The sequence below is a fragment of the Ptychodera flava genome, chromosome 5 (genome assembly GCF_041260155.1).
Source record: "Ptychodera flava strain L36383 chromosome 5, AS_Pfla_20210202, whole genome shotgun sequence".
NCBI classification, from domain to species: Eukaryota; Metazoa; Hemichordata; class Enteropneusta; family Ptychoderidae; genus Ptychodera; species Ptychodera flava.
In genome coordinates this window covers 22,879,927-22,892,092 of record NC_091932.1, presented here as the reverse complement: position 1 = coordinate 22,892,092, position 12,166 = coordinate 22,879,927, and the positions used below count along the sequence as shown (strand labels likewise).

General features: G+C 38.0%; 1 protein-coding gene across 1 annotated transcript; it reads left to right on the top strand.

Annotated features, from left to right (window-relative positions):
• The first annotated feature begins 911 nt into the window (after positions 1-911).
• On the top strand, positions 912-12,117 carry LOC139133285 (serine/threonine-protein phosphatase 6 regulatory ankyrin repeat subunit A-like). Its single transcript, XM_070699814.1, has 5 exons — positions 912-1,065; positions 3,107-3,281; positions 4,553-4,807; positions 7,769-7,957; positions 9,989-12,117. The coding sequence occupies exons 2-5, from the start codon at positions 3,131-3,133 to the stop codon at positions 10,828-10,830; spliced, it is 1,437 nt and encodes a 478-aa protein (XP_070555915.1). The 5' UTR covers positions 912-1,065; positions 3,107-3,130; the 3' UTR covers positions 10,831-12,117.
• The last annotated feature ends 49 nt before the right edge of the window (positions 12,118-12,166 follow it).

Below are 12,166 nucleotides of genomic sequence, written 5' to 3'. Positions count from 1 at the left end.
TTTCTTTGTTCGTGCTTTCTTGCATGTTTGAGGGCGCCAGCATGCTTAAGGAAGCAAGAGATATTTAATTGTAAGTGATTGAAATATCGTTAATCCCAACAAGACTTCGTCATTAAATACAGATTTTCCTAACCGGAAGCAATTTTGTTGTCTTTTATTTTGTCTGACACAGCCCACTCCCTCAGTGTGTCCAAAAGTCAGGCAAAATTGAAAGAAGTACGTCCCTTGAAGACTTTACATATATGAATGTTGGGGCCATGGCTACCTGTGTTTTGACAAAAAAGACACATATACTCCGTTGTGAATACAAATTCCTAATATATGGTACTTGCTTTTCGTCTTCCCTCACCATTTGAATGCTTTCTCAGAGTAAAAGGCACGATCAAGATAGGTATACGGAAGCAGTACATTCTCTCTCTCTCTCTCTCTCTCTCTCTCTCTCTCTCTCTCTCTCTCTCTCTCTCTCTCTCTCTTTTGTGATGCTATCCTATCAATTCCGTCCCTCCATAAATATCTTAGATGTATTTCATTTGAGCACAAATTTGTGCAAAAAGTCCCTGCCTGCGACATTGTAATCTGTCAGCTCATATGTTACGCTCATGCGCATGTTCTTATTTAGCTCATTTGTTTCTGGTTGCTCAACGACTTCCGACGTAATATAGCGTCATAAAATTACACAAAATCTGAAAAAAATATCGATTTGAAAAAGTACAAATATACCTGAGATAAGAGGCAAAAGTAGAACTACATTGATTGTATCACAAATATATGCTTCATCCGACAAACAAGACAAATGCAAAATGTAACATTCCCGGCTAAAAGCTAGAATACTTACCGAGGCGATTTTAGTATAAAGCAAGAATACAGCTTCATACAAGTATCATTACAGCGCATGCTCAGTGTTGCACCGCGATGAATTACCCTGCTGTCCTGAAATGACCTTCAGACAGTAAGACTATGCCGTTCAGGTAAAGCAAAACGTTATTCCACCTTCGCCTTGCTTCATATTTGACGAAAGGGGGATGGTGGTACTTAGTGGTAGTTAAGGCGATTATTCCAGAAAAGGTAAGAAGTTCACCAGTCTTTGCCTCGACGTGTTGAAATATGTAAACTAGAAACACTTTCTCATTACACTTGGTTTCTCGAGCCACAGACCTGTGTGTACACTTTATAACCGGAAGTTTGGACTTACTAAATCACGGTTAGTAACCGTGATTAAATTAAGGATTAAGCTAAGTACGAAATCAATTCGTATCATATGCCAATGGTGATTATGAGATATTCATACGTAAACCTTCTGGCATACCTCCTCGACTCGGTACGGTGATATACCGTGACAACACGGAACATGCAGTTTACTAACGCACCTTAGCGATGACCCGCCGTCAACAACCTCTGTTACATGTAGGTCACACGCCAACTTACAAGAAGAAAACGGAGATTTTGTTTATCGTATTTAAGGTTCCAAGACAAGAAATTGACCATTTTAAACTAACAATTCTCTAGTGTTTAATAAGCTCAGAACTCCCGTAAATTGTATATTTTCGGAAAGCCTAGACATAGGGGAACATTATGGTAACCATAATGTCACCATTGTTTACATAACTATCACGTGACAGGTAATTTGCATAACCTTTCAAAAATCGGTTTTCCCTATGTTTTATTTCAATGCTTTGAGATATGTGGCTAAAATTCATGTGAGTGCAAGCTATCCTACAGGTCTTCAAAAGTGTGTCTCAGAATTTTTTTAAACCTTCTTAAACAGTTTTTATGCCAGAAAAACTTCCAGAGCAGTGAATTTTACCATAGTTGATTTCTTTAAAATTGTGCTCCAAAAAAACTAAGCAAGATATAAAAAATCTGAGACACACTTTGAAAGAACATTGTGACAGCTTGCATTCCAGCAAGTTTGAGTAAGATATTTTGAGGTATTGAGACAAAACATAGGGAAAACCGGCTTTTGAAAGGTTATGCAAATTATCTTGTCACGTGATAGTTATGTAAACAATGGTGACACAGTTGTTACCAAAATGTTCCCATATATGTAGGCTTTCAGAAAATGTATACTTTACGGGAGTTCTGAGTTTATTAACCGTTAGAGAATTGTTAGATTAAAAAGGTCACATTTCTTGTCTTGGAACCTTAACGTTTAACGAGACAGTGTGTTCCGTATACTTACTAAACATTAGACCAGAGGGATATAACTGCACATAATTACAGTTAATTGCCGTTATTTCATTGGTGTTACAAAATAATCCGTTCCAAATACTTCCGTCCAGCACAACGCACTTCCTCGTTTAGTTCTGTTTTATGTTTGACCTACACGAATCAGAATAGATGTGTCCTGCATTGACCCAGACGTACAATAGCTCTCAGTGTACATACAGTTCAATCTTGACCACACTCCCTACAGGCTGAGCACATAGTAGATGACTCGAATCGTGTGGAGATTGGAATAATATCGTGCCAATGTTTTAGGCAGATCACGGTTGTTTGAGCTCCTGGAAGGGCTAACGATAGCTATTAAAGTTGAACACTGAAAACTACTGAATCAGGTGATGTCAGCAGTGAATAGACCATTTTGAATCAGGCTCTTTGGCAAACGAATACCAAGAGTTACGAAGCAACAAACTTATCAGAAGTTAAACATCTATCAACCACGTTCTTTCAGAAGTCGCAAGAGCAACACTTCTCCAACATGCAGGTAGACTGTCGCTTTGCAAAACTATCCGTATCAGGGCTGACTTGGGTTGCAAGCAGCTCCCCTTAGATAAATGGTATGATGCAATACTTGTAACAAACCTAGCCACGGTCATTTAATAGGTGTCGTTTTATAATTACGAGATAGGCTAGTCAGAATACTGCATGTTTCTAGAGGTATGAAAAATGAAAGTACTTTTGATGTAAAATTCAATAGAAACGATTTCATTTTACTGAATTTTCTAATGTGATCAAAAAAATCGTTAACAGCGATCAGTTGCAGAGGATAGCGAATCCAAATACCACTTTGTACTAAAACTGTTCTTTGACAGAAGAATCAGAACAAGTATGTACTCATTCAGAAATTGACATAAATAAACTGTTTTGCAAACAATCCTGTTGACAGAGTTGATGGCGTTCTCCGACCAAGATGAATCAATGTTCCCACTGTGAGAAAAGTTATCCGGCAATCGACAGGCACGTCGTCTGCCCGGCCTGTCGGCAATGTACCGAGACATGCAGGGTTTGCAGGGACTCGACGGATCAAGCGGCGCCGTCCCAAACACAACCTACAGTTGTCAGTAAGTAATTAATACAATGGAGATATTTAAAAGAGACACTTTTCGATCCAAGGGACTGATTATACAGATCTATATTCGAAATAGCCAATAGTCTGACAAAAGATAGAATCTGATCATATATACACCTGCTCAGTGTCATCTTTTATTTATTTGTTTATCTATTTATCGGCTATATTAAAGAGATACAAATTTTGAATGCACGAACAGCCATTGCTAGCCAATAGTCTTTACAATAAACCAACGGACCCAGTGAGCGATAAATGGATTTATTGCTCCTCAATCACGTCCGCCTATTTCAGCATAGGTCCTAAGGGCGATAATCCTCCTCATTTAGATTGGTACTTACTGATGGGTGAGATTAGTCCGGGGCAATAAACAAATTATGACTGTTTTTTGAAATGCTATATATGGATAGTGATGGTGCAGCTATTGGCTCACACTGACAAAGTTCAACTTTTTGTATAAAAGTGTTTGATATATAATAGATATTCGTCATAATAAATCGATGTAGTGCTCGGTTGGCCCTATGGAAACATTAGTATCATATAAAATGCAAACATAACCTGAACTGTAAAGGCAGAGTACCATAAAGCCGTTTCTTATATGTTCATTTGATATGTACCAACATATTTTGACATCTGTTCAGGTCCATACCCACTGAAAAGCCTAGTTTTATTGAAACTGCCGTGGAGAATAGATACCTGTGAAGTCTGAATATATGATGAAAACCAACGTAATATCGTCGACACACTTGGATACCCTCTGCCTATATATAAATCCCCTTTTTCTCATAATGTAGAGGTTAAGTATCCATAAAACAAAATATTCCGAGTCGGCAATTTTTCACTCCTGGACTACTAGAGTGGACGAGTCCCAACCAGCGACTCATGGCATGATGTCAGCGATGTCTGTAGCGTATAAGAAATCACAGCTCACTATAAGCAAAGTCTACTTTGGTTTCGTCATTTTATGTTACAGACCATATATTTTATTATACTTTCATGCATCACGTCTGTATCATAATATCCACGATCTATTTAAATAAATCAACAATTATTTCTCTTCACATTGGTATGATTAGTCCAATGACCTGTACACATTCCATATTTTATAGAATCGTATTTTTCTGTGACAAAGGGCTTCTCTTTGTATTATGCACTTTTCAGAAAGTTTTGGTGAATGTTCGTTTAAAGGTGTTCATTACTACCGTCGAATTCACAGAAATCAAGGGGATCATCCATTATTCTGTATATTTTGCTTGTCCTCTACAGACCACCAGACAATTATTTATACGAATATGGTACAGATTGGGAACAATAATGTCATGACATCGGCGTCAGTTTCCACTTCAGACACCTGTACTAGGCCCGGTTTTGTGCCAGGCGATGTCGTCACCGACACACCTGGTGGAGAATCGGAGTACACACACGCCCATGGATCTGCATCCGGGGAAAGACGCAGCCGATACGCAACGCCTCCACTCGACGAAAGCAGGAGTAAACCTTCCAAATGTCCTGGCCAAGAAGGTAAAGTGTGTATGTCTAAGGGAGCGTTCAGTTATTACGGCCGGGGGTGGGCCGGCAAAATCCAGGGGGTCACCTCAAATTTGAAAACTGCAAAGGGGGGGGGGTCATGTATTTTTCAAACAGCTCAGAGGGGGGGTCACTTAATTTTCATAAGCATCAGTCCCGTCAAAAAGCAGTTTCAGTGTTCAGAAATATTCTGGGAGATAAAAATGATTCGCTGCATGATTTCATTCTCTGAAGTCATTTAATTGTAAATCTGAACAAAAGTATAATTATCTGTCACATGAACATCTTGACTTGGCAACTCTGAGGCTTGTTTTATTGTAAATTGAGCTCACTGACGGCAATGAACAATTCCTATTACTTACATATTAGAGATATAGCAAGTTTTGTCAGGGAAATTATTTAACAGTCACCTGTAGACTACTAGTACCATGAAAAGTTAAATAATTCTTTTAGGGGAAATTCCAATATATTAATTGTTGTCAACATCTGAACTTTCAAATACCCTATTTGAATCAAGTACATTTATATCAATTATCAAACACCTATAAAAGCACAAATTAATTGAGTTTAGCATTGTAAAAAAATTATTCATAGTTTTTTCATAGACTCCGATGTACAGTGAATCTACATTTTGGTGAAATTCCAAAATCCAATTTCTGGTGAACACATCCATTTGTTACCACCCTAGTCTAATCAAGTACATTAATATTAATAATCGAGAGTACATAAATACACAGATTTACCTATTTTTGTATTAGAAAAATTATTTATAGTTTCCTCATAGACTCCCATGTATAGTGGATGAACATTTTCAGTGAAATTCCAAAATCAGATTTCTTGTACACATAATATGCACCTCTAACCATCATATTCTAACCAAGTACAATTATGTTAATTATTCAACGTCTGTATATGCACAAGTATAGCAAGTTTTTCATTGAAAAAAAATATATATACAATTTTATCATAGACTCCCATGTATAGTGGATGAACATTTTTGGTGAAATTCTAAAGTCAAATTTTTACCACATACCAGTTGTAACAACCCTATTCCAATTAAGTACATTTATGTCAATTATCAAATATCTATAAATGCATAGATATAGTTTTGTATTGAAAAAGTATTACATAGTTTTCTCATACACTATCATGTATAGTGAATCAACATTATCAACAGCTGATTATCAATTAAATCCAAATATCAAAATTTTGTACACACACGCTTCCGCAAAGAAATATTGCCATCCACCTGTAATTTCTGTCCAATCCATTTGAGGGGTAATTTCAAAATTATAGCAAGTCAGAAGGGGAAATTTGAACATTAACACTTTGTGAGTTTGTAAGGAGGGTCATTTGAAAATATCTGAGAATCTTTTTTTTGATTTTATCCCCCCACCCCGAGGTGTTTGTGTGTGCAGCTTTACTCAGGCAATGTGGGGGGGGGGGTCATCTTAAAAGGGGGAGGTCATCAATTGTTTGGTGCAATAAGTAGGGGGGGCGGGATTCACTTATTTTGACTAATGTACAGGAAGAATTTGCCGGCCCACCCCGGCCATAATAACTGAACGCTCCCAAATTCTTCATGTTGGGTTCGGGGATAGAATTTTAAAAATGGAAAGAAAAGACGTGTGTTCTATTAATAATACTTCCGTGATGGGATAAGAAACTATTTTATAAGTTTTTTCTTCTTCTTCTTTTTTAAAATCTAGTACATGGCCAGGTAGACTGAAAGATTTAGTCGCGTGCGGGCGCTCCGGCGCACTGTCGCAGTGCGCCGGAGCGCCCGCACGCGACTGAATCTTTCAGTCTAATGGCCAGGAAACTTGTGAATATCAATTCCTTCAAAAGTGTTAATCTTCTGATATCACTGTGTTATTGAAGCTATGATTTCGCACAGAGCAAGAAATGCATTTCTGCCTAATTTCCTTAATTTTACATTTGTGCTCCAAACTAAAGCGCGTCCTAGACTCGAGGTTTCATCTTGGCCACAATATGGCCTTTCCAATAATTTAAAGCTTTTGGCTCATGATTCTTGTGATATAGGCCTCTTGGAAATATCTTCAATTTTAAATCATTCACTTTCTTGCTTACAATTAAGCTGAATCACTGAATCGCCCTAAGGTAAAATGCCTCGGGGACAGATATCGTAATCTCTCAATTTTACAATACTTTCCCAGTCTACCTCTTTTAAAGGGTTCATTTTGAAGGTCAAGTTAAGGTAATACGCGCCTCGAAAGTGAAAGACCAAAACTTTTGCTGAATTCTCCTCAAGGAATCTTTCAATCATTCACTTTCAAAATCAAGAATAAAAATGGAGGGTCATCGTGCAAATTTTGGTACTAGAGAAACAAATTACCCATGATTTACTGATATTTGAAATTAAAAAAGGCTGCCATGCCTGTGTTAACTCATGAAGAAAAATAAAATTTTCGATTTTCAAAAAGCTAAGACGCTGAAAGTTTTGTTCCTCAAAGAGCTTAAAAATGAACCCCCATAGGTGGTCGATCAGAAAAGAATTGTAAAAGTTTGAGTCCGAATGTCTGTCCCGAGGCGCATTCTACGTTAAATCAAGTTTTCACCGTCTTATTTGTTACAATCTGTTAACACAGGGGTGGCAGCTATTTCGAATTGCAAATATCGGTAAATCTTGGGTAATTTGTTTCCATAGTATCAAATATTTCCACGGTAACATCCTCATTTTGTGTTTGGTTTTGAAATAGTACGGTTGAAAGTTTCCTTAAGCAAACTTTGAGGAAAATCTTAAGTCGTTCAGTTCTGGGCGAATGCTACCAAAAGCCAGTGCACAGGTTCATGTCCCCATAGTTGTGAAGTAGACGATGTATTCTGAGTCAATATTCACTGTTGTCGACCTGTTCACGACAAAAAGGCAGAGGCGTGTTTGCAATACGAGTCACGATTTGGTTTTCTTTGTTCTCTTGTTTGGTTTTCGTTTAGGTGAATCGGGCACGGGTGGATTCGCACAACTTGGGAACGACAATAAAATGTACATCAACCAGGAACCGCCAGACCATGATAGTGGCTTAGACTTGGAAAGCACGAGCTCAAGGGAGGGGGACAGCTCTTCTGCAGCCTCCATCGTTGATGTACCCCAGGTGACGCTTAGTCACCAAAATACCGCACCCGGTAGGTTTCTCAACATCGGCAGAGCTTTCTCTCGTTCTAGTGTGCCCTGTAAACTGGGTGGCTTTTATCGGAGACATGCCTCAAGCGTCGGGTTTAAGGTGGAATAGAACTTCGAGTCGGAGACAGACATTCGGGCTCTTAAACTTTTATAATTCTCTTCTGATCTACCACATGTGGGGACTCATATTAAAGCTCTTGGTGTAATCAAAATCTTCGCTGTCTTATTTTTTCGAAAATCGAAAAGTTTGTTTTTCCATAGAGTTAACACAGGGATGGCAGTAATTTTGAATTTCAGATATCGGTAAAATTCCGGTTATTTGTTTTTCTTGTACCAAAATGTGCAAGGTGACCCGTAATATTTATTCTAGATTTGGTGAGAGAAAGACTGAAAGTTCGTCCATTGAAGACAGTTTGAGGAAAAGTTTAAGTCTTTCATTTTCGAGGCGCGAACTGCCTTAAAAAGGGCATCCTGCGATGACTGGACACGCAAAGTTAATGATGAAGGACTCTTGAAGAATAATCACTGTGTTTCATAATAATCGAAATTGAACTCAAAAGTATTTAGTAAAACTCGTCCCATGAACACAGAAATATTCAATTGAAAAATGACGCGCTCAGCGACAGCCAAGTCTTTGAGACCTACATTTTACACCCTCATGGTTTGTGGGTACAAGATTAATTTGCCTAGGAGGCAGAGTGCAGGCAGAGTGTGTTGCCTTGTAAATGTGAAAACGTAAATTTCAGAGACATATCTATTTTGGAACACGTGGGACAATTTCTCAACTTGGCTGTCCTATGTATGCAAGGGGAAATATCATTCATATGATGTAGAGCTGGATGTTACTTGGTCACACAGGGAGTAATAATAATAATAATAATAATAATCTTTATTACCCTTAATCATAATAATATTACAATTCAATGATGAATGTACATCTGAGTTGTGCTGTGATAAAGGGTAAATGGAAACGGAAAATAGCAAATGCTAGTCTAGTCCGTTCCCAAAGCCAATTGATTTTAAAGCAAGGAAACGAAGAAGAAAAAAGAAAACTGAAGTATATCGTAACAAAGTAACTAAGTGAATAGAGAACAACTACATAAATAAATATATAACTAAATAGATACATTACGAGTAAGTAGAAATGCGTAAAAAAGAAAACGATGAGAGAAAGAAAAAAAAAGAAAAAAAAAAGTATATAAAATATATATATTTAAATATGATATACATATATGTAAAGTTGAATATAACTCTTCATCACTTAAAAAACAAAAAACAATCGTGTAAAAGTAGACTTGAAAGTGCTAAGTAACTAACTAAGTAAATAAGAACAACTACATAAAATTCATTACGAATAAGTAGAAAATATGTAAAATAAAATAAAAAAAAACAAACCAAAAAACAAAATGTATAGTGAAATATATATATTTATATATCTATGATATACATATTTGTAAAGTTGAATATAACTCTTCGTCATGTAAAACACTAACCGTGTATGAGGAGACTTGAAAGGGAGTGTCTGAACGAACTTCTAGTGCTTTTGTTTTAATTTGTTAGGTAATGTATTCCAATAGATGCAGCCTGTATATGATATCGAGAATTTACCCAAGGAAGTGTTGACACTTGGGACATAAAGGTTACCATTAATTTTATGACGAGTACTGTAGCAATGAGAAGGCACCTGACAGTATGTTGTAAGACTGTGTGGCAAGTTATTATTTATAAGATCATACATGAATGTACTGATATGTAATTTATGTAATTTGTATATATCGAGAATATTAAGTTGTTTGAAAAGAGTAGCTGAGTTTGCTGTGAAGTCACTGAAAGTTATACTGTTAATTTGATTGATGCATTTGCATATGGTAGCTCGATGTTAAAATTTGACCAAGATGTACCCCTGTTCAATGACATGTAAAAATATTCTAATTTTATTTCCATTTTCGATAAAGCACAATAACGCATCTCCACCTAGTTTTCTCGTGTCTTGATTATGTGTTTTTCTTGTGTCTGTAATTGCATATCTTTAGAGTCACCGCGTTCGTTCGACAGTCCCAGTTTTGAGGAGGCGGTTTTCACAGCTGTGGAACAGAACGACCTCCACGGCATGGCTGACAATCTGAAGAAGTCAAACTACTTTGCGAGGAAAGACGGCTTGACGTGTCTTCACTACATCGCTATATTTGACAGAAAGTACATGGTTGCCCCTCTGTTTGCCTTAAGAAATTTCGGTGAGCTAGTGAGTGCTGGAGTGGAAAGATCGTCCAACTTTCAAGAACTTTTTGGAATGACAGCCCTGGAAATCGCTAAACAAATGAAACACGAGGAAGTTGTGCAGAAAATCAAACGCCACTGCGAGTTTGAGGACGGTATGAGCGAACTTCACGTCGCGGCAAGAGACGGAGATGTCGAGAAAGTGACTGCCTTGTGTCGTCAACATGACGTTGACGTGGACGGGTCGTTCGGAAATACACCTTTGTACAGCGCATGCGTGAGCGGTAAACTCCAAGCCGCCAAAATTCTGTTGTCGCACGATGCGGACATACACCGTCGAAATAAATGGGGCGATACAATACTCCATCGATCGGCAAGGTGGGGCCAGTACGATGTCGTCGAGTTCCTACTCGTAAACTACTTCACTGGTTCCGAAAACGTGACGAACCATGAGGGCGCTACTCCTCTGCACTTTGCGGTTCTGTACGGCGGCGTGCCCGTTGTGAGTTTGCTGTTGAAACATGGAGCCGACCCGACAGTTAGAAACAAGAAGGGTAAGTCACCGTTGGATTACGCTGAAAGAGAAGGACATACGTCAATTCACAAACTCTTACAAGATGCCTGTGCTACGAAAAGTAAACAAAGCAGGAGAAAGTAACACCTTACCCTGTTACATCATGAAACATTGTGTCACAGTTTGACTTACTTTGTGCATTTGATGTACTTTTCTGTTTGAATGCGCTTACTTGTTAGGGTTATATCGGGTCAAACTTGTCATTGAGATCATGGGTACCAATTTTGCATGTTTGATGTGTTGCACCATGATGTTTACCGCATTGATGTCGGAAAGGGGGGGTGAACTCTGAACTCTTAGAGCTTCATGATCTATGCTTGTCAGTGTGGCACCAACCAGCGTGCCAGACAAGGCACAAGAAATAGAAGGACAAGACAGACATTTGCTGAAGATCTGTGTCATTGCTGCCAGTGCTGTCTCTCTTTTATCAGTCTGTTACCGCTGAACTGTTGCCTGTGTTGTACGTGTGGTGATCTAGAGTCTGCACTAATACAGAAGTAGTTTCGTTTGGCTGTGTTCTTTCCCGACATTTCAAGTATGCGTATGCTGTACGTATCCCCTTAGACAAACTTGTAACACACCGGTACTGCTTGAGTATTTTCGATAGACATGATTGAACTTTACACAATGGACTTTGGTAAACAAAGTCGCGGATCAATTACTTTTTAAGATGACAATATTACAGCGTGTCTTTGGACATGATCTGATGATGATTGAAGGCCGAATCAAAACCAAATCAAATTAAATCTTAATGCATATACATTGATCCTATCCTAGTTACTTTGGAAATCGGGTTTATTATCGAACGTCAGATGAGCGTGACATACTGATCATTGTCATTTTAATATTTTGATGAATTTATGTGACTAGCCTATACTTACATCAAAGCGGACGTACTGACTTTGATGAAACACCCGAGGTATGTCAGTCGTACCTAGGTTTAGAAAGACCGCAAGTTTTGTGAGAAAGTCATACAATTTATTAATCCGTTCCAGTATTTATAATGAACCTCTGTAATAAGGCAAATATATCAGAGCTGAGTCAACTAAATTTAATCCGACTTCAGAGGTTTATGTATGGGTTATACTTAGTTTTGAATTATGCCAGCGCCTTGCTTTCTTGTTCTTCCTCCGTCCAGCATTATAAAGAAATATTTTCTACTGAATGTCTTTAAATGAAATCGACACACTACAGAGACTGGCAGTTGTTGCTTTCTACGCTCTGATAATTGACGAAAGTAATTGAAATGTGAAATATTTTTTTGCCAAAACATACTTGGTGTCTTTATAAATTTCAGGGATGACATGTCAGTGCATTAGCTGGGTCGCTGGCATTGATAATGAATAAAGATATACAGAGAACAGTTTGGAGAAGTTCATTGTTGCATATCTTTCTTCACCTGACAGTCGAAGAGTCGAAG